The 26,097-nt window shown below is 36.8% G+C and overlaps 1 protein-coding gene across 5 annotated transcripts; it reads right to left on the bottom strand.

Annotated features, from left to right (window-relative positions):
• Positions 1 to 34: 34 nt before the first annotated feature.
• On the bottom strand, positions 35 to 16,920 carry LOC111411607 (DNA replication ATP-dependent helicase/nuclease DNA2). 5 transcript variants are annotated; one of them, XM_023042122.1, is made up of 34 exons: positions 15,948 to 16,918; positions 15,210 to 15,377; positions 14,905 to 15,141; positions 14,748 to 14,810; positions 14,214 to 14,402; positions 14,063 to 14,116; positions 13,912 to 13,973; positions 13,489 to 13,621; positions 13,207 to 13,320; positions 12,985 to 13,081; positions 12,680 to 12,762; positions 10,483 to 10,545; positions 9,865 to 10,020; positions 9,673 to 9,728; positions 9,459 to 9,516; positions 9,247 to 9,357; positions 9,100 to 9,156; positions 7,164 to 7,298; positions 6,830 to 7,072; positions 5,708 to 5,782; positions 5,319 to 5,440; positions 5,151 to 5,223; positions 4,939 to 5,043; positions 4,635 to 4,802; positions 4,367 to 4,436; positions 4,133 to 4,284; positions 2,651 to 2,728; positions 2,472 to 2,564; positions 2,249 to 2,383; positions 1,881 to 1,923; positions 1,714 to 1,787; positions 1,451 to 1,585; positions 697 to 816; positions 35 to 337 (listed from the first exon to the last, which is right to left on the bottom strand). In XM_023042122.1, exons 1-34 carry the CDS (start codon positions 16,635 to 16,637, stop codon positions 170 to 172), a joined length of 4,380 nt encoding a protein of 1,459 aa, XP_022897890.1. In that variant the 5' UTR covers positions 16,638 to 16,918; the 3' UTR covers positions 35 to 169. The 5 variants fall into 5 exon arrangements, 4 of the variants coding, with proteins under 4 accessions (XP_022897890.1, XP_022897892.1, XP_022897891.1 ...); XM_023042124.1 differs by having other exon boundaries at positions 1,881 to 1,920; XM_023042123.1 differs by having other exon boundaries at positions 13,210 to 13,320; positions 15,948 to 16,917.
• Positions 16,921 to 26,097: the final 9,177 nt, after the last annotated feature.

Here is a 26,097-nt window from a genome sequence, read left to right as displayed (position 1 = left end):
AAGAAACACGTTGAATATGCCACAAAAGCTTCGATTGTAGAAACTCTAGCTTGTATGAGCCGATGTTTTAATTTACTCATGAACAATGGCACAAGCATAGAGACAAAATAATCTTAGAGAGAAAAATAACTTCTATTTATATTTCAATTTTTTACAAATTGCGGAGAAATTACAGACATTTAATATTGGAGCATCTCTTCAGCTCAGCAGCATTGATGTTAAAGTCCTTATCGGAGACAATAAGCATACCTGACTGCTCTTCTACCTTCTCAATCAGAAGTTTCAGCAATGGCACTTTTGAAAGACTTCTACAGGATCCCACCATTATCAACTTCTTCTGTTCAAACAAAACCAAGACCAGAATTGATGTAATTAGTTCCTCAAGAAAATTCAGTCAAAGAGCTCACATGGATCAATAGCTTCAAACTTCCAAGTGTGTATTAAATCCCCTTAATATACATGCATATATAAAAGGATTATTCAACATTGTGAAATATAATTCTCAATGAGGTGAACCACCAAGTGGACGTAACTCTCATCTCTGGGGTGAGAAACTTTTAAATGGTTTTCAGAAATTAGGAGTTAATCCCGAACAAAGTGAACTTGTCAATGTTACACAAACCACAACATAAAATAAGTTTCTCTAAGACTAGCTACAATAACGGGCATGGTAGACGAGAATATGTTAATACAGACCTTTGCTCGTGTAAGAGCAACATTAATACGATGCCAGTCTCCAAGCAATGACGAAGTACCGATCCCGGGTTTTTGACTGGACCTCACAAAGGAGACCAATATGCAATCTTTGTCCCTCCCCTGCGGCAAAGAGATTGATAAGAACAAGCTGTAATGTGGCTCCCATGATCATGAATGCTGTTTCAATAATTATGTTCCATTTATTAATCCTAATATTTCCTATACAAAATGTAAAGTTCAACACGGAAAACTCACTGTTTAAAAAGCATTAACATTTCTTTTATCTGAAAGAATAATTTGCCCAAATCGAAGAAATTCCTTGCTATGTCAGGGTATTTTATCCGACTCTGGAACCTGTTGTCTGAAAAAATTCTCGACATTTACAGCCACATTGTTCCTCCTCATAGGCCTGTATTATTACTTTAGGAAAGATGAAAAGAAAGCAGTATCCTATTTTTTCAAAGTCGTACTGAACATTAGATATTGGAGAAGGGAGCAATTTTAATATTGCACTCTGCTGTCATGTTAATATTTATTAAGACTAGAAATACAAATTGACTGCTGCATGTCTGAAGTGATATCTTCTATTTATTTATAATAAAAGAGGGGAAGTATATGAAGCTGCCAACTATAAATCTGTTCTAAGAAACGTCTTATCTCAGGCCTTTTCCTCCAACTTACTCCATTTTATGGTCATCAAGAAAACAAACTACTTATAAAGGAATTTCCTTAATACGAGGTCTAAAAGTAAAACCTGATATTTGTCAATGGTATGGATCTCCACAGGTGCAGAAACCGCTTCCTGAATGAGCTTTGACTGAGAGTTGTATGGTGTGATGATGCCTATATCTTCCCCTCGTATACCTCTAAGCAATAATGCTTTTGTAACCTTTTCAATGAAAAATAAATATCAGAAGAGTGAAAAAATCCTATGCCTATAGTAATATAAGAATCGCAGAGAAAAAGGTTTAGCAATTAATCATCTGTTTTTTGTCAGAATGAATTATACATTTATACCTCTGCAATAATATAAGCTTCAATAGGGTTATTTACAGCCTTGTGATCAGTTGTCTCGTATGTGGGCAACAAATCTGAGTTGGAACTGAAGTTAATAAACTGCTCAACCAGTATGAGCACGTAATTCATTAAATATAAAGGAAAAGAAAGTGAAAAGCAAAACATACCTGTGTTAATAAATATCACTGGGCGCTTTGGATTCAAAACCTGCTGAAAATTAACAAAGGTGTGTTGATTGAATTTCAAGTATATCATGCTCATACCGAAAACAAACTTGTGCAAGTCCGAAAAAGTAATTACCATCTCATGGTCAAAATATAAAATAGCCTCAATTGATACGGTTACTTGTACTCTTGGACTCTAAGATTTATTATGCATAAATGTTTTGTCATACTATAAGCACCTAAACCCCTTTGTACTTACAGCAGTTCAGCAAATCATACAATAATTTTTGGTAAGTAAAGGACAATGGCACTGCAGGTCTAGATTATTAATATAGTTGTAATAAGACAATTTGGAACATATTGTAGAATACCTCCAGCCACGAAGGGGCAGATGCTTTACATGTGTACTTGAGTTTGGCATTCTCTATATCTGAAGAACCACAACGCAGTCTGTTTCCATATATCAATGCATTTGAGAGTTCCATTATGGCTGCACACATCCGGTACTGCAAATTATAGAATAGTTGCATTGAGTTTTTCAATTCACGAGAAAAAGAAAGCAAGACAATAGTACATTCGAACAGTTTTCATCACCTGGCTATGTAAAGCGGCAATTGCCTGGGGATGTGCTTCTGATAATCTACAAAAGAGGCTCACGGCCATTCCACTCTCTTTTGCCACTGGACTCTAATATCAGGTGTAAAATTACAAGATCCCAGTAATTATAAAGTTCTGCAGAAAAGTAAATGAATTATTGTAAACGGAGAAAATACCTGAACAAGTGGCGGCAATTGATAATGATCTCCCACAAGAACAAATTTTGATGCAAGCATCAACGGTCCCAAAGACACCTGCTTGGGCAGTATTAATTTTATTTTCTCTCTTGAGCAAATCTAAATTTATCATTTACCATGTTCATGGGAACTGCAACAAAATATAGAGCAAAAAATCTAGAACAATTTGTGTCTAAGAAATGTATGATAAATCATTGCACCAGTGATTCATGGTTGCAATACAGTATGAGAAACTATTAGAATAAAACCCATAAAAATGATAAAACAAGTTTTTAACGTTCAACCACAGACTTTTCCAAAATCATTGGACAAGTTCATTAAAATGGTCTGCATTTCCATACTAACCTATAAAACAAGAACTTTTGGCTTCTTTAATGGTACATAAAAAATGTCAATTTGTTTCTGTGACAAGAAAACATTGGGAAAAGCAAAATAGAGAAGGCTCGGAGGAGAGAATAAAAGAGTGGTTGGATATCCCTTTCTAGACTCATAGGAAATTACCAATAGTTTTTCTGTTCTTTTAAGCATTAAATCCAGTACGGATCCTTCCCATGGTCAAGCTGCTGTAAAAACTATAATCATTCCATTAAGGCCCGTTTGAGCCCCACTAATTTGAAGAAATGTATTATGAAATAGTGATTGATGGAGAATGCATTTTGTGCTACAGCCCTTCCTATCTGATAGAAAAGGATCCCATGATCCTGAACCGATCTTACCTGGAATCACAAATCCCAAGTTCTACCTCCTATTTTTTATGAAGAGAATGAATTTTTTCTCGAAGGATCAGAAAAAAATGGGTCCGGATCTCTTGCGGGAAGTTCGCTCCCAGAAATATAGCCATCCCTACCCCCTCACATCAATCCCAAGAGCCTCTTATCCATTCTCAAAGAAGGAAAAGTTTTTTATTTGCGTGTAATATTACTTAATGAAGAATTGTGTAATTAAAAATGAGTTTTGTAAAAAAAAAATAATGGAAAAGAATGTAAAGTAAAGGATTACAAACAGGGGCTAAGTCTTTGTACAATAATTTCTCATAGTTCAGCCAAAGTTACTGCTTCAGCATTGCCATTCTCGAAGCATATGTTCTAGTCCTCAGCAAGCAAAGAAAGCACTTCATTACAGTGGTTACATTGCCCAAATGAGAAGGGGATTGCCAGAAAGTCTTATTCTCTTATGAATAGACAAAAAACTAAGCACTATTCTTAATAAATATGGAGGACAATACATGGATCCTCTTTCACTGTTCTGTTTGGTTCATCCGCTACATCTACTAGAAGATCAAATAGAACACATCAAGTTTCATCATCATACAACTGAGAAGTGCCAAAGACAACAGATTTCCATTTATTGATGTAGAACAACTCGACCATAACAAAAACAATTTTCACTACTTTAGCATAAAAACAAACAGTCCGTTATGTCGTCAAGCATTTATAAATATAAGTATATTATAACAATTACCGGCAGGGTAATCTGTCCTGCTTCATCCATTATGCATACATCAAATCTCTTGTTAGTGAGCAAAGGGTTATTTATCCCCAAACAAGTGACTGCAACAACTTTGATTTGGTCCAGCTTTAGCTTAATCTCTTGAGTGCTATCCATCTTCATAGCTGTTACCGCAGAGTTGTAAACAATAAGTTTGGAGCCAGACCATTAATGAAACAGCTATTGATGATAAGCTAGGAATTCAACCTGATATACAATTCCCCTGAACTTCCGTGTGCACAGCTTCATCTCTTCCAATGCGAATAAAATCTACGCCCTGTATATAAATCAGCAGTGCAGTGTCTTTAGCTTTACATTCCTATAGGAAGAATCTCTTTATCTAATCCTAATGTATGGATTACAGGCAATCAAGAATCTATCAAGACAATTGAATTTGTAGAAGTTTTGCTAACTTCTCTCTAAAACTCCAATTAGCAAACATCTGTCTAATGAATTGATAAGGATGAATGATGACCTGAGCTCTCAATTTGATAAGTAAATTATCAACAGCTGAATTTGTGTAGGACGTAAGCAAAATGGATGCACCTCTCATCAACAACGCCTTCACAGCATGCACCATAGTGGATGTTTTGCCAGTTCCAGGCATTCCAAGAATAAGGGCATAATTCTTTGCTGTGAGTATCTGAAATATTTCAAATATTTTTATATATCAGCAACAAGCAGGCAAAATAATTTTATTCCAATTGTTTCTCCTTCATAGAGATGAAATTTTTGTTTGTCATTGAAGATTTGGGGACAAATTATAATTGAAATACAACCTTGAGGATGGCTCTGCGTTGATCATCATTTAAACTTTTCTCTGACCAGACGTATGAAAAAGCAGGATCTTGACTAAATATACATCCGCTGTCAAACCTAGGCATCTGTGATGCACAAATAAACACACACTGGGAAATGCGTCCATGCAGTATCTAACAAGGTGGGGGTGGAAAATGAGTTATGTTAGCATAGGCAATTTAGTAGAATTCACCTCAAGGTCAACAATCATCTTCCGCAGGTGAGAACTATGTTCATTTTGTAGAAAAACTTGTACAAGGTTAAACCTTCATTACAAACAAACATGTTGTGACATCTAAATAGTTGCATATAGTTAACGTAGAGATGATTTGCACAAACAAACAAGTTTCTATATATTTACCTCATGACGGCGAATGATGACATAACTTCATCTTTGTCAATCCTCCAGGATCGCTGATGAAGATCTTGTGTTGCTGATTTACGACTGCTCCCTGGAAGCCTTAAGTGCTTTGTGAAAGATACCTAAAATAATGAAATAAATCAGACAATTGAAACATCTAATCACCAATTATATGATAAAAACTGATTTAATAATGGTAAATGACATTCTTGTTGTTCATGATGCTTTGAATTTTCAATGTGCGAAGTAGGTACTTTTTGGAGTGTCAATCCCATGATTAAAGCTTTTTCAGTTTTATCAATGGTATTCCCTAGAGCCAGGGATTTACTTAGATACTGATAACTATCTTGTGAAAGAGTTGATATTAAGTGCCACAGCAAAATACTTACCGAAACATGGGAGTTATCAACATCCACTATCACTCCTTTAGCAACTCGATGGCAACCAGGTTCAATGCTTAATATCTGCAATAATAGTATGAAAGTTTTTATGTAATAGTTATTAACAATTATATTGACACAAATAAATGATATGTTAACTACAAAGAACTGAAGTGCAACCAATATGCTTATCACGTCATACCACACTACAAGCAGATATATGCAGGTGAAAATTCCGGATTACATTGAAATTAAGGTATGTTCATGAATTCTCTTTGCATTTCTACATAAACAATGCTATCAACTCAACTCAACTCATCTAGAAATAATTGTATCTTAGAGATTGTCACATAATGATAAACAATGCTGAAAGGCAGAAGCAACAATAAATAAAGAAATCAAACATAATAGTGTCCTTTAGACAATTATTCTCACATTAGTTGACGCTGTCCACATTACTGATATCAGTCTCTGAACTTAAACGAAGCTATATTGTGAGAATTAATGGTAGATCATTGTGATAACATGAGTTATTTTATTCATTGAATCCCTCATATATAGAGGTTTTAATAGGACTACAAGAAGCAAAGATAAACATAAACTCCTACTACAACAATTAGAGATAAACACAAACACCTAACAAGATTTTATCTACATCCTATGAAAGGATAAAGAACCTTATAGAATAGAAAAATTATCTAATAATAAACATAATCAAGAAGATAGCCATAAAAGATTAAACTCTTCGCGTCAACATATATATTCAATAAACCTTCGGTCAATGGAAAGGTGAGAAGCGATTAGCAAATGAAAACAATAATTAGGTCATCGGAGCAACTGTATTGCCTTCCTCTTGAATTAAATCTACTGTGATAAAATTCCGAGATATCCTGGAAGTTGCACAAGCACAAATTTATTTGCAATAATGCAATTAGAGATACAAATTCCAGGACAATAAAGAAATGCGGATAAAATGGTGTGTCGAGGAGGATAAAACCAAACAAACTCTGATCATAAGCGCACAGATATAAGAGTGAGGGAATCGATGTGACTGGAACTAGAGTGTAAAAATGCATACAAAAAATACTTGAAAAACAAAATGAGACCAGAAAAGGAACATGGAAAAGATACCACATAATCACCCATCCTAAGTGTGCAATCCAAGGATGAAGTAGAGTGCAGAGAATCCCTATTCGGTTCTTCTATTCCAGACAAAGGAAAATCTCCGCGTACGAAGCGATAAACAAATTTGTTGCCCTTGAAAAAGTTATTGTGAAGTGGTTTATCTGAAGTGTCAAGAACAAGAGATGAAAGGGAAGTAGGAGAATGGTCGTTCCTTATGCTCTGCGAGCACCAGCTTTCTTTGTTTGCAACCTAAAATACAAAGACAATAAAAACAGTAAGCGCATGCATTGAATTCTTAGCAGTCAGTTTAATAATGTGCAGACTATTTAGTATTCATTACCTCCAGCGCCTTAGCCTCCAGGTCGACTAACCGCTCCCATCTTTTGAGAAAATCAGTATGTGCAGTTGTTAAATGGGAGATCATTGAGTCAAACACATCCCCCAGTCCGCTACCTTCGGTAGTTCCACCATATACCTGGGGTATGGAACACAATTATTCACAAAACATATGCTTATTGTTTGCTTCATAATAATAGAACCTACATAGATAACAATACATTTCAGTCTATCTACTGACGATTTTTAAAAATGATCCAGTAATTTCTTCGTTTGACCACTTCATAGAGATCACCCAGAGAACACTTCATTTGACCACTTCTGCTCTTGATGGTCGCCAAAATATAACATAAACCATAGATATTCATGTACAACATCCCATGCAATTAGGACACTCTAAACTGAGGCCATGTTAGGCTAATGTTTATTAACTGTTTACAAATAGTCAAATCACTTTTTATCCACACATTTTAATAGACCTACAAGTACTATCCATTTATGCACTACTCATTTCTATCTATTTGTAAATTGAATTGTTTATAAAACTTCCCAAATGTGCCTTTACCTCCCTTAAATCCAAAAGTATCGTTTTCCTAAATTTTGAAGTATCATTGATGCTTTTAGCAGTTTGATCGATTCAAAGTTTTCTACTTCACTCATCATAACTCACAAGTACGCAAGTATCGACTCAGAGAGCAGGAACAACTATATACAGTGGTCTAAAGTAGACAAAGCTTTCTTGATGAGTCAAGGAATGTAACACAACTTACAAAAGAGCCTAAACCAATAACATAGCAATGACTTTCGAGAGTAAGACTATCTCAACTAACTTCTGTTTGTGGAATTCAATATGCCTAAGATCAAAAATCTCTACACAGGCTTGGATACCTTCAAGTAGATATTTGATACTTCTATTCAACAAGTGTAGCATCTTTGTTCCGTCTGAGGTCTATGACCAATTTTTATAAACTTAACCAAAATTTAATCCACTTTGTATTCATTTTTCATCGCTTCACTGTTAATGGATTCAATTTCTGTTTCATCTTTTTTTCAACTTACTACAAATTTGTCGCAGCTATCATTCGTGTACAGACTTAGATACCTTCAAGCAGAAGTGGGGTAGATAACAGTCTCTTGTTCACAAGTTACCTCCCTGATGAGATACCATTAGCTGTGCATGTTTATATTGTCATTGCTGGAGATGATAGTGTTGCCATCACACCTAGAGTACTGAGATGTCATATTTATTTATTTTATTTATTCAAATTTTTGGCTTCAATATGTCATCTCGCATGCATTACGAATTCATTTTTCCTGTCATGTGCAATTTTCATAAAGGTTGGCAATGAGACTTGAACCTATGGATGTGTTACCATTTTAACCATCTCATCTAGAGGTTTAAACTGTCAAGAGAGGTCACGTCACGTGTATTCATTTAAATTTGGAGTTCAACAGTTAGTAGAGGAATTTAAAAGGTAAAAAGCAGTTTTGTTAAAAAAAAAAATAATAATCAGAAAATTAGGAGAAACTGTGATATTTACACAAGTGTTGAAGTTTAACAATCACTGTTGATGATATACTTCTTGAGGATATATACAGGTGGGGATGAATATCATTCCAAAATGTTCTTTAATCAATGTTTGAGCTTCTGCAAAGGATTTGAAACCCAGGGTTCTGATATAATCGTTCAAGAAGAAAAATGGAAAATGAATGGGGCTTGTAATGAATGCCTTGATGGCCTGATTGAGTAAATCCATAAATTTAAAGCATGCTTATTAAAAGAAAGTGTCAATTTGAGCAGATGTGTCAAATAGTGCCGATGTTTCTCATGCATACACTAATTTGAGTAGAAATAGTCAGCTTACAAGTTAGCTTAAACAATAAACATATAGTTTATGAAACATTAGAGAAGGCTCTTTTGAGTATGGTAAGAAATGTACCTTGTGGTAAACAGAACAAACGCTCAGGTGGCGACAACCTTTGCACATATTTGGACTCTGCACACAAAGTAAAGAAAAAGAAAATAAGATTTTAAAGTTTCAATGATTTATATCAAATTCAGAGGATACTCGAAAAAATAAATAAACCTGTAACATTGGTGGCAGTTGCTGAGCCGTTAATGCCTTTAGGAGATCATTTGCAAGCTCATTACGACGCATTATAAGCCCAACTAAGTCAGACCTCCGTACAGAAATTCCCTTAAAGAAACATTTATGATAAAATCTAAAGAATGTGAAGGTAGATATCAAACGGAATTAAGCCATTTAATAAATCAAATAATATATGTAATTGGCATTACCTGTGTCTGATCTGTGTGAAGATAATACAGAAGGCCACATTCAATATTTTTCATGTATCTGAAAGAGACAAATGCAGATGATGATGATGATATATATATATAGAAGTGAACAGAAAGCTCGAAGAAAACATATAGAAGACGTCACAATTAAACAAAAAGTTATGAGAACATCGTTCAGTGGCTTTCAGAAAGGCAATCTTTGTGTGCTGCATACCTTTCTGACATAAGGAGGGCATATAGCATCACTTGTGCATTATGTTCCATAGTTGTCTGCATAACAACAAAGTGGTGCCGCAGAAAAATGAGAATGCTGTTAGGAGGTGGGATCTAGAAGTCAGATAGCTGACTAAGAAACTAGACAGTTGTTGTCTTCTTTAGAAGCGTCTGTTTAATAATTTTAACTTGCCTGACCACTATTTCCCTTCCCAGTTTTGAACTCTAATGGCATAATCATCTCACGAGCCTCATGCAAGGTTGATTCAATCCTTACTTGCACAGAGGCATCAATCATCCCCTTCAAGCCATACTTTGGAGCCCATGCCATTTCCTCGATGTCGATTACCTATATTTTTTAAGATAATGCACATCATAAAATTAATATGTATCTAGTTGATGGATGTTTATGTGTGATGATCCACATTGAAATTAATATATGTACCCAAAGCTCGAGTTGATAAATATTCCACATGTGAGTGTCAATGAAGTACTTTATAAGGTTGTGTGGAAGTTCTTATCCAGTATAATCAACTCTTATCATACTTCCCTCAGTAGAATTTGTAGAAATGTATAAATGGATTATAAACCATAATATTTAGAAGTAGAGAAAATGTGCACATTGCTGTGATTTCAAAATTCAAGTAAGGCACACCACGAGACCTAAATGACAAAAAATAGGTCTCCACATTCAAATCCAAGCATTTTGTTTATAGAAGAGTATTATGGTCTCCGACCACACCCATATGGAAGGAAACTTGTACAATAGGTCAACCCTTTCTGAGAAAGTACATGAAGTGATTTGCCTTACCTCGGAAATTTTGATCTTCTTCAGTCCACCACATTTAAAGTCAATACTTGGACTTTTGAAATCCTATAGGGGAAACAAGAAACCTGCGTCAAATGGTGTAATAAACCACAAAATTACCCTTTTTCAAATAAATTTGGAGTCGAGTACATGAACCTTTTTTAGCCACTCCATTCAATCCATATATAAAACAAATAGATCCAAAAAGCAACACATGCCAAGCCCCCATCTCTTCTAACATGAGATCGTGTCAGTAATAGGAGCAAAAGCCTCTTCAGGTTTAAATGGTGCAATATGTAGCAAGAATCATATTCAAGTCTTATTTTAAAATAAAACAACACGTGACCAAAACGTAAAATATCAAATGGCCAAAACGAAAATGTGAAACTTCTATATAATAAATAATGGAATATTATTCTTCAACCAAATTTGTTGAAAATATATATAACATTTTGAAATATTCATAAATTAATTTTAAAAGTTCGTATTAGTCCCTTGTTTGATTTAGATTATTTTTTCAAAATTTCAACTTGTTCTCTTAATAAAATAATTTTACTTGTGGATCCATAACCTCTCCGTAATTTTTAAGCGCACATTCTCCAAAAAAATCACTTTTCACAAAGCTAATTCTTAAAAAATCTACATCAAACAAGGGCTAATTAATAAACGAAATAATTTGGTACAGTGATGGAATACTAATTATCAGCTTTCGTTTATAATATCTTGTAAAGTATCGGTAGTGAAAACAACAAAGCATTCTTGGCCACATGTATCCTTTTCTGACACATGTTTGATTCATTGTTAGATCAATTAAAAGATGCAAAACAACTAGATCCATAGCAACCAAAAAACATCGTGTTAGCTTAGTCTCCTCTCTCGCTTCTACTAAAGATGAAAAAAACTAGTTTTGTCGTATGAAAATGAGCCTCTTTAGGTCTATGCAAAAGATGTCCACTATAGTCATCTTCCCTTAATTTTTCCTGAATACATAAAACCACCAATTGTTAGCATATTTTACATTTTTTATCTTTTCCATTTTAGTATGCATATGCATCCATCTTCAATTCTCATTTCCACTACATTCATTTTATTGACACCTCATCCTTTAACAGCTCAACACTTGGCATCAAAAAGCATTGTGGATTTAATAATTCTTATTAAGATCTTCTAATAACACAAAAGTCTTGTAGCACTTCTCTGTTTTGTCCAGCATGCTCTAATTTGTTCATTACATCACATGCATTTCTTCTTAAGTGATCAATAATCAAGGTCCTATAATAGTCATTTTTGAGAACATGATCCTCAGTGGGAAATTAATTATGAATAAGGCTTCTTGCACATTGTTTACTTGACATGGAGTTTGACACTCCATTGTTTTCAAAATGGAGTTGGCGGAAAAGTGTGTTTTTTTCAAAAACTATCCAATATAATGTCTTCACGTGATACAATGTAAAACTTAATGTCAAACTCAATGTGCTTGTAGCATGATTCATTAATTATTTCCTCCATTATAGTGTTACTGAAGTAAAATTACTATTCTAAGCCCTTGTTTGAGCCCCATTCTTTTCATAAGAATGAATTTTTGAATAGTGTATTGATCGGAAATGTATGATTAAAAATAAAGAAAAGTTTTGAATTTGCATGTAATATTATTTTATTGAAAAAATGTGTGATTGAAATAATGTCAAAACACTGTTTAAAAATGTATTTTTTTCAAAGAATGGGGCTCAAACAGAGGCTAATATCTATGTATAAAATTTCTATAAGTTAGATATTCACCATTTTAATATTTTATAATCTTAAGGTAAGAAGGGTATTTAAAGCATTTATTAGTTAAACTTAAAAACAAGTAATCTTTTTACTCATTAACAAGGAAAGAGTAACTTCTAAGGTTAGACACATGCGAAGGCAGTTCACGACAAGTTTTCGACATGCGTGAATGGATTCATATTATGGAATCATGTGCATTTAGTCAGTAAAGTGAAACTTTTCTATAAAAAATTGACCAAAACTGATCTTGAATGGTGTAAGATCAGCACCAAAGCCATATACTTCCAGAAATCTTAGCATAAGCTAGTTGGTCCGCCATAAGACTGGTATGCATTCTCCAGATGTTTATCCCACATCCGTTCCATTCAGCACTATATGTATAGTATTTCACAAAGAAATATAGACATTCAATACAATAACATTCAACTACCTGTGAATCTCGGAAGCTGGCTATCCAGTTCAGTATTTTTGGGATAGCAGTAAACAAGGTTTTCTGAGTGTCGATTTCATCCACTGCAATTACAGGAGGAAGAAAACTTTAGTGTCTGGAGATGATATAAGAGCTATGTTAGTTGCATTTCTGTAAAAATATAAACCAATGAAATGATGAAGGATTGTGCTCTTAATAGACAAATATGACATCATGGTTTCGCAAGTCCAAAGAATGATGAACCTGAAGAGATTGCATACAACAATTTGGAAATTACACAAAGAGACTAAACTATGAATCTCCACCTCCACATGCATATAGGTTCTCAAGGTTTTTCTGAATCACTATTCTTGCATATCCCTCCAAAAATTCTTTTGTGGGAGACTCCTTAATAAGCCCAGCCTGGACAAATGAAAACAAGGAACTTAATGCTATATAATACAGCATAGCCTCAAGTTTGCTTCATGCCATAAAAGATGATTATTGGACAGATAACATGGATTATATGACTTTCATATTTCACAGACTACCTGAAATATTTGGTGCAACAAGGTCCCCATTAATGCTGCAGCTGAATGCTCATTACATTTTAACCTCTCGTCCAGGATAGCACGCCTCGGGCAGCTGAAACTAGAAGCAACCTAATAGTGTAACAATTCACAGAAAACAATTAGAGGAAGAGACACAACAGTGACAGCAGGAATCATTAAAGGTAAAGCATTGAGCACGATGCCTAATTTACTGTGTAAGCAGAAACTCAAAAGGAAAGGCATGGAATTAAGAGAACTGGAAAATTTTGGTTAAAATACCCGAGTGCCAGACACCAAAATATTTGGGTGGACAATCAGAAAATTGTTCTCGCGATTTACATCACACTTCCCATGACCATCAAATTCACCAATGACATGAACAGTATCTCCGGGTGCAACAACGCTCAAAAACCTGAATGGATGAAACAAAATTACAAGATTGTGATTTCAGACTACCACATGTCACTAGAGTCTAGAAAGAGGGTTGAAATGTATGTATAATGGAATTATTACGACCTTTCTAACAAACTTCTCTCCTGATCAACAAATGAAAGAACTTGGTAAGTTTTACCTCCACTTATCACTAGTGTCCTAATAAATTCTAATATTACTCTGATTTACTGAAATAACCCTTTGCTAGAGTGCACATTAAACAAGGTAGTAGTTCAAGATTAATAAAGAAACTCAGTTAAATCTATGTACCATTCATCCCATAACTGCACTGCCCGCTCTTCTCCACTTTGTTCATTCAGTAAGCGCAGAACCTGAGAAGCCATAGTGTACTGTAATATCCAACAGCTCTATAGAACACCGACACGCCATAGTCTATTAACAATTCAGATATTGGACAAACCTTATAAGGGAAATGAGGCCCAGATGAAACAGTAGACCCATGCTTTTCTGAAACCTGTAGGACAGATATGATGCAGGAAAACAAAATGTCCAGGGACCAGGATAATCATATTCTTGTGCAATAAAAATGAGTAACAAGTATAGACTGGTACCTCCAATACAAGAAAATAGCAATTCGAAGCTTTGCTGTTGATATTTTCATTTGAATTGATTGTCAATTGATTCACAGCAAGATCAGCTTCAGGGCATCTTTCAGCTTCTAAGAATGTTTCCTCGTCCTTACATACTGATTCTTCAACAGATATTACATCTTCAACTTGATCTAAAATTTCAATCAATGCCTGAGTATTGAGAACATGTATTACTGATAATGCAAAAAGATTTTTATTAAAAGCCTGTTTGGTACAGACTTCAATTAAAATCAATTTTTTTGACCATTATTTCATTACAGCTGTCATTCTTTAATTCTTCTCTCACAGGTAGGGCCTACCATATCTCTAACGGTCAAAAAATTAATTATCAAAATCCTTACCAAACAAGCACTAAGTATAATTCTAAGCATCTGAATGGACAAATATAAGGGATGGTTTATGATACTTCTATGAGATAAATATGAGATGAAAAACTGCTTTTGGACAAGCATATTAGACTACGATATTTAATAAAGTGATTCAAAATCGAGAAACCTTTTTGTGCTGCCTTGAACCCTGTTCATCAGGCACTCCACTAGAATCAAAACCATCAGCAGCCTGCATCTCAATCATAACCAGAATTATCCAAAAATAAATAAATGAATAACCGGAGAAACTGAACTAACGCACTTTAAATGTGACATTGAATTACCTTGTCATGGCAAAAAGATAGAGACGGTGGAGTATTAAAAGGGCTCTGACTGTTAAAAACATTGGAGTTATTCTTACTATTGGTTCCATTGCTTCCAGGAAAATCCACATCACGGTCTGAATTCACCTTTCTCAAGGTAACCCTATCCGAGCATATCAAAGATTTTTCAGCTGCCTTTTGTGGAGGGGAACAGAGCCACTTTTCTAGATTCCCTGACTCACCAGGAGAAGCAAGCACCTGCCAATATGAGCTATAAATAATACTGCAAGGAGGACAAGACCAACATAAAATCTGGAAACATGTACCTTTTTCTGTGAACATTGCTGAAAATTCATGGAGTTTAACCTTGAAGACTCTGCCAAGACTTTGATCATCCCTGGAAAGTGCTTTGACATTGCATGGAGCCGCTCATTTACTGGAGAAATTCTCCATGTCACTTCATCACCTCCATCATCCTGGCTTTGCTTTATTAACTAATCAAAGTACATAAAGAATAGCAATTAAAAGAGAAATTATTAAATCTACTCGATAAATTCTCGGTATTAGGCTATTAGCTGATTACTTCTTGTGACTTTTTGAGCTAAAAGTTTTGGTCATTGTTGCTGCAAAAAGATGGTACGATGCCTGTTACACTAAACATCTAGCATGTTCATTTGGCATCAAAGGCAAATGTAAGAGAGGAAGCTGTAGATTGTAAAATTGAGTAAAAATCTAATTCTGGAATGAATCAGAATTTTGGAGACAATAAATAATCCCATTGAGTCTGACACTGAATGCTATTTAACAGTAAAAAAATTTAGGTTGAGACTGATGCTAAAATGTAAGTCTCTGAGCGGATCCAAAGGACTCTTGAATGTCGACAAATGGGATTTTTCTCTTATTTTTCTTTACAGTTCCTCAATTTCTTCATTGAGCTAATAAATATTTCGAAAAGCCAATATTTTTCTATGTCATATTGCAGCTAAAATTGGTTGAAAATAATCATCTTTGTACACCACTAAATAGCACTCGAACACCTAAACAATAGAGAAAGTTACTATTACCATTCCCGGAGAAAACTTGAAGCGCTTAACCGACGACGACTTGCAAGCCTCAGGCGACACCTCTAATTGATTCTCCACGTCATCAATCTCCACTGGCAAAATATTCTCATACGGCGTATTCTGAGATTGATTATTCAAATCACTTTCCCTCAAATTCCCCCCATTTTTAATATTTTCCAAAGGCACAACCCCCATATTCAAATCATTACTAGATTTTTCACTGGTACCTGAATCCCCATTTCTTATATTAGAAGCCCACAAAATTTCGATTTCATTTCTGGACTCATTATGCCCAGAAACACCATTGTTCACATCAATTTTACTTGATCTTGCCACGTTATTTGTACTTCCACCCCTCAAATATTTACTCACGGAATCAATTTTCCTGGCCAAACTTCTGGGTTCCTTAGCTTCCACACTCGCATCTTTCAAACGTTTATTCAAAATCGGATCAACTGACTTGTCTTTGGGGGAAATCTGCAAATTTTGTTTCTTCTCAATGGCAGAATCGGAAATTGGGTTTCTCAGATTGCTGTTGTTTTTAGAGCTATTTTGAGAGAGGGCTTTTTGACTCTGGGAGTGTTGATCGAAGAAATGCTGGATTCCATATTTGGGCAGCTGGGATTGCTGATTTTGATTCTGATTGTCGGATTTCTTTGCTCCACCGCCTGTTCTCTTCCTCGGAGCCATCTGGTTTGGTATTATTGAGGTATATCGATCAGAGGTGTAGGACTGAGGCTAGGGTTCTCGATTTCATTGATGAGAGAGGAAATGTAGGAAGATTTCTGTATTTTTGGTTGAATTTTCCCGCCGTAGGGATAAGGGTTTTGGTTACCTCCCAGTATTTTTGGTAGTGGTGAATTTTCCCGCCATAGGGATGAGGCTTTTGGTTACTTCAGTTCTGGGAGGGAGAAACGTTGAACCGTACGATCAGTATGAACGTCTAGGATCTAAATCCAGTGCTTCTTAGGGCTTGGGCCGCCTACTGATCAATTTTTTTTTTTTTTTTTTTTTTTTTTTTTTTAAATTAAAAAAAAACTTCTTTTTAAGGGATGAGGCTTTTGGTTACTTCAGTTCTGGGAGGGAGAAACGTTGAACCGTACGATCAGTATGAACGTCTAGGATCTAAATCCAGTGCTTCTTAGGGCTTCGGCACTTTTTGGATAAATTTTTTTTTTTTTTTTTTTTTTTTTTGTGAAAATTACACATAGACCTATTTTTAAAATCTGCTTTTCATAAATCATACTTTAAGTTTCATATTTCAAAATTCAGATTATAATTAGTTATTTAATAATTCTATTCTTTTTAATATTATTATTCTTTAATATTAACAATATTGTAAAATTAAATATATTTATAAACCACCCCAATTTAAACCTAATTTTCATCTCATCTCTCCCGTCTTTCTTCTACCTCAAACCCTTCCGGTTTGGCGACGCACCGCAGTCGCACGGTGGACCGTCACCATCGCTGCGAGCGCAGTGCAACTTCGATCTCCACCCAGCGACATGTTGTTGTGCCTCTTCCGCTCCACGCATCATCAGTAGTGACGTTGCTTGACTCATCGGCAACATCCACCCAACGACGTCGCCGTCCGCAGCGAGATTTCATTGCCACTGCAAGCTGTGCGGTGCAGCCATGATCTCCAACCAGCGACATTGGCTGAAAAGAATGTTTTTCTAAAAATTTACATATTTTGTTAATGGGGAGATTTAGTTTTGAAGATCGATGTGGTGGCGTGTGAGGTGGTTGTGGTTGTGGTTGTTGTTGTTGTTGAGGAGGTGTCAACGACGGTGGTTTCCGTGGGTTGATGTGGGCGGAGATGGCGAATGGCGGTGAGAGGTAAGAGATCGAAAAGGATGGCAGTAGAGTGAACTGGATGGTGTGTTGTCGTTTGGTTTGATTTCGACAGAGGCTATTGGTGTTTGTTGACTTGGAGAGATGATGGTAAAATTATGGTGGTCAACGATGTGGCAATGACTCGATCTAGCCAGCAATAGATAGACGATTGGCGGTGGATTTGGGGTCACTTTTATGGTGGTTTGGAAGTGTTTATTCCATGGTAATGCGTGGTTAATGGTAAATGACAGATGTGTTGCGTGGTAGTGGTGGTGACATTTTCAGATCGATCCGTGGCTACCGCGAGGCGTGGCTGATGTGACGGTAAGGTGGCCGTGGCAGTGGCGCAGGGGATGATGGGTGTGGTTGTGATTTGAGGTGTGGTGTACTAGCGGCCGTGGTGGTTGTAGTGGATTGGGGTTAGGGTGGGACGTCGCGACGTCGATGGTGGAAGTGGTTTGTGACAATTATGATCAATAAGTAATATGTGACCCATAAAATAGATAATTTGTGACCAATAAGTAATATGTGACCGATAAAATATGTGACAAATAGATAATATGTGATCGGTAAAATATGTGACGAATAAGTTGTGACCTGTAAATATGTAATTGTGACCATAAAATATGTTGTGGCACATAAAAATTTTGATTTGTGACCAAAAAATAATATGTAACTAACTGAAACGTCAATTTGTGATCAAATTTCATAAATCTGTGACCTTAATATATTTAATTAATAAAATATATAATTAATTAAGTAAATCATAAATTAAATTTAATAAATATCTGATTTTTAAAATTTGAAACATTTTTTCTTAGTTTTGAAATTGTACATAATTAACTTCTTAGTTATGAATTTTTCCCTTCTATTTTTTTTCCCGAGAAGAAAAAACTTTGATTGATTGTGAAAATTAGTGCTGGACATTTAACCTATTAAATCGTGAAATCAACCTGATTAGAATGATTTGGATCAATTCCGTGGTTGTCCGTAGGTTGGGCAAATTATCCAACTAGTGCTTGTTTGATATAGATTTTAAGCTAATTAAATCAATTTTTTAATCGTTATTTTTGAATTATTTTTTCACAGGTAGAATTCACTTTTATCTCTAACGGTCATAAAATCAATTAACCAAATCCCTACCAAACAAGCACCTAATTAACCAGACTATGAAGTCGAACCTACTCAAGTCAATTTAGATCAATTTCAAGGTATGTTGGTTTATGGGTTAGGTTGGACCAGTCCATAAACTTTGATATGAAGGGTCGAGTTTTGAAAAAAAAAAAAAATTAAAAATCAAGAGAAATATCCCTTCAATTGACAAATTGAATAGACTTGGATCGATTTGAGTCAATTTATTCATCTTGTCTTACTTTCAAATGGGAGTTTCTCCCAACCTGAACTATCGGTTCAATTGTCGGGCTAGGTTCGAATCAACCCCAATTCGACTTGTGTCAATTCCTACTGGTTAGTCGATTTTCGAGTTGGCTTGGACGCAACCCAAAAATCTTAATTTGATATTTGGTTTTTTGAAAAGAAAAGGTCAAGGGTATTGTACCCATGAAATCAACCAAATCAACTCGATTTATTTGGGTCAATTTTTAACTAATATCAGGTCAGTTTTGAATTGTAAATTCGCCAAACTCAAAAAATTGGTTTGGTGGTTGGTTTTGCTCCGAACCTGATATGTGCTCACACTTGTGAAAATCATGATTCATGAGTATATTTGACAAAGCATTTGATATATTGATGAAATGTAGAATTGGAAATTTGATAAAAGTTATGGATGTGGTTATAATTAATTGTTGATTTTTTAAATGACTTTTTAACCTTTTTTCCAAACAAGCATTATAAATTGAATTGCAATTTTGGTGATCATATATAACGATTTTTAAGGCATCTTGCTTTTCTCTATCAAAGTGGTTGAAACCATTGTGGATGTGTAACAGTGTGTTAACATTTAAGTCGAATATCTTAATTTCTTTATTTGTTGCAACCAAGCATAGTACGCTTTAGGCGTTGAGTGAGAAATTTCTCCTCTTTTTGTTTCGAGTTATTCACCGATCTGAAATTTAGCACTTATTTTATTATTGATTCCAAGGGTGTTGGCATTCTTGAATGAAGCATGTTATGGAATGACGTTCAAAGAATGTCGTTGTCACAGGGACGCATCTCCATTAGAGATTACAAATGGATGATTTTACAAATGGATGACTGAACGATTGATAAGAAAGAGGAAGAGCGGCTTTACCCCTCATAACTAGACTTCGGAGCTCAATGGAAGAACCACCATAAAAAAAAGAATGTCACGACGCAAAATTACCATTAGCAAATATTTTTAAAGCTTGTTCTTCATGTTGGTTCATATCTATTAGAATACATGCGACCAATGATAATTAAGACTCAAATGAATTGCATTATTCCAAGTACAATTGTATGAACAACAATGCGTAAGGAAAAAAGCATAATTATATTCACATTTACAGTTATTGTTTCGTGCGAGTAGTCACTAACAATTAAAAAGGGATCAGACGATTGTGTAAAGAACAAATCTTTTGAGACAAAGTCCCAAAAATGGGTGTTTTATTGGCGATGACTTTACAATTGGAACTTAAACAGAATGCTTCCAAGGGGCGCAGGCACACGAGTACTGAAAAGAAATGGTTTAAGTCTAAACTAAGGAATTGAAATTATATATTCTCTATTTGAGAGTGTTTGATTCAGGGTCTTTTGCTCCATGTATTTTCTTCCTTTTATATTCCCTTAATGATCTCTTTGTGAACAATCGCTTAGAAACTGCTTAATTACTTTATAACGCCCACTTTCTTCATGGTGACCAACTTATCGTGGAACTGCCGTCTCTAACTGCTGTCACTACTCTTTGTCGCTCAACCGTCTTCAACTGAACTTCTTGAATCGTGGAACGTAATAAGATTACTCAATAACTGCTTCGATAAATGCACTTTTGGATAACCATAACATTTTATGTTTGCTAAAATCTTGGGCGATTCGAAGGTTTGGGCGAGAACAAGGTCATAACTTTGGACGACTGCAAGGCACTTCATTCGCTCAGATTTTGAGTGTCTTGAAAGTTTGGGCGATGATGTTACCGCGTTCATGGGGTTTCTACTGCATTTACTAATAACCCTATTTGGACTTTTATCCTGAATTGCCCAGTTGGGCTTTATTCTTTGGGCTATTCGATTTGGGCTGCACTTTTAGCGTATCAACAATTACCCCCCAATATGACAGAATTAATACCAATTATTAATTTTTGCCATATTCACTTTGTGTTTCTCAGCAACGTTTGAAATTCCCAAAAATTTCAATCATTATTTTCTTCCATAGCCTGAAAAGGCGCGACGTTGCAAACCCTTATAACCCCCAAATACATGTCATTTCATCGCACTACTAAATCACGCCTCATTGTTTTCGTGCTTCTCTCTCGCAATATTACTGTTCATCTTATTGCTTCTCTGCTACGTTTCTCAAGCAAATTTCAACAAAACTTTATTTCGTTTCTAATGGCTGCTTCACAATCCCAATCCGGTGACTCTTTCAATTTCGAAGACTTCCAGAAGCTCCTCACTCGGTCATATATAATTTCGAACTTCCTTGCACCAGCCAATGCCGAACTCAATGAGTTTTATCTAGGTCCTTCATTCAACAACGCCGAGGCCGTCGAACAAGTGGCGGTGGGCCAGCTGTTCCCTTGTACTCAAGGCCCTCCGTTTCTAAACTCTTTACTGCTGAGGCCGCTTCGCGAAAGAGGTATTCGCACTTAGCCTAAATCTGATGTTGTTTTTCGTAGATGGCACGCTCGCCTTGTGGGCCATGGTCCTACCAAGGCAATTTTTGATAGTGCTAGGATTTCTGATTTGTTAGAAATCTCTCTTCAACCCCCTATTTTTGATCCAGCGCTTTTCCCTATTGCTTTAAGTTTTTTGTCCTCTGAGTATAATACTTTTGTTTTCCCTCTTGGTCCCATGTCCATTACTTTAGTCCCCCTCCATCGTGTCCCATCTCCCAGCAGCCCAGCACCACGAGCTCTTCCACTCCTTGATGGAGCTCGATAGATCAAGCACGAATAGAGTGTGGGAACCCCAAGAGGTCAGGTAATACCAGCCCCTGGTCTTATCCCTCCCGGCTGTTACTTTCGGAATATAGAGGGTCTAAAAAACTGAAAAGGACATCTCCACTCCCAATGATGCCTCTTTCCTAGGGATGGCAAAAAGGCTCGAGAGCTCGGGCCACCCGTGGCTTGGCCCGCAAAAAGCTCGAGCCCGCTCGGCTCGAGGCTCGGTCAAACCGAGCCTAGGCTCGGGCTGAACCCCATCTTGGGGTGCCGGGCCGAGCCCGAGCCGGCCCGTGTGGCTCGCAGGCCGGCTCGCCCAAAAAAAAAAGAAAGGAAAAGGGAAGTTAAAAGGCAACAACTTAGTACCAACTTACTTTCATGAGATTCAAAAGATTAATTGCTTCCAGAGGCTTGTCACCTTTACCGAGAACATGGAGTAGGAGATTAAATGTATGAAAATCAGGGGAAAATCCATTCCTTCCCATTTCATCAAGTAATCCGTGAAACTGATCTAGCTTTCCCAACCTAAACTTTGCAGAAATAATGATATTATGAGTTTAACATGTCTGGAAAATGACCTGCTACTAACATCTGCGGATACACCCACTCAATCAACTTATATTGATAAACTAAGAGCATGTAAATTGCATTAAATGAATTCTTAAACGGCCTATAATTAAATGTCTTTGACTTAGCCTCTGTTTGATTCCCATTTTTGGGATAAAAATGAATTATGGAATAGTAGTTTTTTGGAGAATGTGTGGTTAAAAAGTAAGAAAAAGTTTTTGAAATTCGTGTATAATTATTTTATAGAAGAATGTGTGGTTGAAAATGAGTTTTGAAAAAAATGCATTCTTGAAAAAATGCTTTGTAAAGGCAGCTATCAACTACCTTTTAAGGAAAAAAAAAGTGGGAAAAAAAAACGAGCCGGCTCGGCTCGGCCCGTTTTGGCTCGGTAAGGCCCGAGCCTTGATTTTTTGGCCTAGCTTTTACTCGGCTCGGGTCGGGCCAAAAAAAGCCCGTCTTCAAAAAGCTCGAGCCGAGCCCGAGCCTTGATTTTCGGCTCGCGAGCCGGCTCGGCTCGGCTCGTTGCCATCTCTACTCTTTCCATAATATCCAATAGCCCACCATCTGGCTCCAAGAGTTCGGATTGAGTTGGGTCGGTGCTAAGCCATAAGACCTAAGCGCCATCCGAAAAAATGGGTGAATTGGAAGCCTAAGGCCAGCCCTAAGAATCGCCTCGCTTATCGCCACACACCCCGACCTAGGGTAGCAGGCCCTCTCGTCAGGCTTGGGTAGGATCAGGTCTATGCTATCATGTATCCCATATCCGGTCCTAAATCTTTTTAGGTCGGCCTTCTTTAGCTTGGATGGGTAATCCAACGTCTCCCAATGCACAAAGGTGTCTACTGGGTTATCCGGCCTCTTCGGAGGAGGTCGCCACAATGGGCTCATCCATCCGTACTAACTCCAGTCCCTTCTCCGTACTAGCACTACCCTCAGAGGCCATTTTCAGAAAGAAAAAATCTCAAAAAGTTACTAAAACTTACGAGTTTATTAGTAAATCTGCTACCTTTGAGCGATACCATTTTTCCGGGTATTTTAATTTCTGGCGTAGCCCCAAAATTTGACAGAAAACTCATTGAGTCATATTCAAGCCTGCAAAGCTGTTATAATCACTCGAGCACTAAGCCTTCCCATGCTGAGCGTGTGGCCTTTCTTCATATTTGACTTTGTAAATATGTTCTATGTGTGCTCAGAATGAAGCCTTTTACGAGCTATTTACCCATAGCACACGAGTTGGCGCGTGGTAGACCTCTGAATTTGTGTTCTTTCTTTTTGGCTGCCCTCTATAGAAGCATGGCTTCTCTCCAATTCCAATTGAAGAATGGTGCATCTCCCACTGGCAGTAGGCCTCTTTGGTTCACTCAAATGTGGTTGAGAGCCTATTTTCCATCACTTGGTGCTCTATCCTTTTTCCGTCATTCTGCTAGCTGCTATGGGCTAGCTACTGACCCACTGAGCCCTGTAAATATGTCTAAAAGGGATATCTTTTCATTCTTTTATACTTTGAATTCAATTCCTTCTTTCTTTCCTTTTCCTCCCTTTTTAACTCCAGATTATGTGCAACCCCATCCACTCTGGACAGCACGAGCATCTCCCTGCTCGTTTGGGTTCAGTTTTTGATTGGGAGGGAGTTGTTCCATGATATTTTGACTGGAACCAATGCCAAAGCTGGGGTTGAAATATATGCTCCCCAATTTTTTGTTCGTCAACTTGATTTTGGTCAAACTTGGCATGTTCCCCCTTGTTCTTCGAGAAATTTGATAGATCGCTTCCACGCCATTAATAAGGCAGAGGCAGAAGCTATAGATGCTCGCAATATTCTTTTGACAAGTAAGTTTTCATTGGCCCCCTTCAATTCTAGCCATGCCATCCATCCCCTTTTTTTAAAAACTCTAGACATCAGTGCAGCGCAAATTGTTTGCAACTGATGCCAATCGCGCTTTCCATTTACTGGATCAGCCAAACATTTATTCCACTTTCTCCTGTTTTGGTCACCCCTGTGTCCATTAGGAGTCCTTCATCTTCTGCTCGTGCTAAACAGTATGTTCGTCCATCTACTTCTCTTCCTACAAAGCCCACTGCAGCTAAGAGTACCCCAAGCTGCAAATGGCCAGCCTCAGCATCTCCCATTTTGGAGGATGATGATGATGATGACACTCCTCTCATTGTCAGGAATAAGGTAATTAAATTAATTTACTCACAAGTATACATTTCTATACTTGAAACTTTTCTATGTGCTGATGGTTTATTTGGATTTCTCAGAAAAACTCAGCCTCTCCTTTGAAGGCTTTGGTGTTGACAGCTCCTGCTCCATCATCCTCTGCTGAGACTGCTTCATCCAAACCAGCTGATGAAGGGACTACGCTTAAAGAGAAACCTCCAGTCCCGAAATCCTCATCACAACCAATGGATGAGCCACCTTCTTCTCAGGGCGTCAACCCCCAAAACGTCGAACCAGAAGGTAATACATATTTTGATGTTTTATCTTTGCTTGTGCTATTGATTTTTGATTTGTTGCTTTTTGAGTTCTGCAGATGCTCCCACGGGTTTGCCCTTTGTGGCAAAGTCTTCTCGCTCAAATAAGGGAAAGTCCTCACAAGTGGTGGAGCCACAGGTGGTAGACTTAGCTGGGGATATGCCACCTCTCAAGATTGCTGATGATGTAATCCTTGCTTCACTTTTACTTCCACTTTGTTTATTATAGTGAAAACCTTCAATGTTGGCAATTTTCTTTGTAGGATGCTGATAAGATTGTGCGTTCCATCCAAGACTTGTTCACTTCCTAGGGGCAAGTCAGGACGTCTCGCCCTGCTTCAACCAATCGTCCTTCTGCTTCTTCAGAGAAAGATATGCAGTTTCTCAAGCAGTCGATATTTGAATATGTGTCCTTTATGGATATGGACATCGGTCAGGCTAGTGTTGCCAAATATAAGGATAAGCTTGAGCATTTGAGTGCGAAGTTGGCGCAAGCACTAACACTTCCGTCGCTCAATCTTTCTGCTGATTTTAAAGCGACGTTGAAAGTTGTCCATTCCGAGATTCTCTCCTTGCTGGCCAAAAATATTGAACTGAAGGCCAAAAGTACACAATATCTTCGCGCTGCATCTGAAAGAGAGTCTTTACTTCTGGAGATCAATAAAGCTGAGGACAAATTGAAAGAAATATCTTTCGAAGTTATGATTGAAGACTCTTTGATGACTAGTTTGGCTGCACAGATGAAGGAGTTTCAAGCAAGGATGGACGACTGCAAGGCGAGAGGTTGCTAAAAAATGTAATGCATCCCAAGGAATTGAGCAAACCAAGTCTTTGGTCGAGCAGTACAAGAAGCTGGAGGTTGATGATGATTTTGTGGCTGAATTGAATGTCACTTCTTCTTAGCAAAGCGAGGATTGGAGGAGACTTAGGGAAAGAATTCGTTCAGTCTGGGGAGAATTGTAATTAAGACATCTAATGCCTTAACTTTTCTTTTTGTAACTTCATATTAACTTTCCCCTTGTAAGCTCGTACTGATATCCATTGGTAATTCTGAACATACCAGCAGCCATTATCATTAATGAATAATTAATTTGTCTTCTTGTGTATTTATCGACGTTGTCTTTAATCGTCAACCCCAAATATTTAACTGCTTTATGCTAAGATTCACGCACATTTTCTCTTGGTATTTCTGTC

This window comes from Olea europaea, chromosome 16 (assembly GCF_002742605.1).
Source record: "Olea europaea var. sylvestris chromosome 16, O_europaea_v1, whole genome shotgun sequence".
Lineage (NCBI taxonomy): Eukaryota > Viridiplantae > Streptophyta > Magnoliopsida > Lamiales > Oleaceae > Olea > Olea europaea.
This window is presented reverse-complemented; position numbering and strand designations above follow the sequence as displayed.

Excerpts from the sequence above, each read along its gene's own strand:
- LOC111411607 (XM_023042122.1), bottom strand. The coding sequence starts at position 16,637 with ATGGCTCCGAGGAAGAGAACAGGCGGTGGAGCAAAGAAATCCGACAAT. Across the intron at positions 13,321-13,488 it reads TTTTGGTGTCTGGCACTCGG|GTTGCTTCTAGTTTCAGCTG; the intron begins GTATTTTAACCA and ends TTACACTATTAG. Across the intron at positions 7,073-7,163 it reads TGGAGGCTAAGGCGCTGGAG|GTTGCAAACAAAGAAAGCTG; the intron begins GTAATGAATACT and ends TTTGTATTTTAG.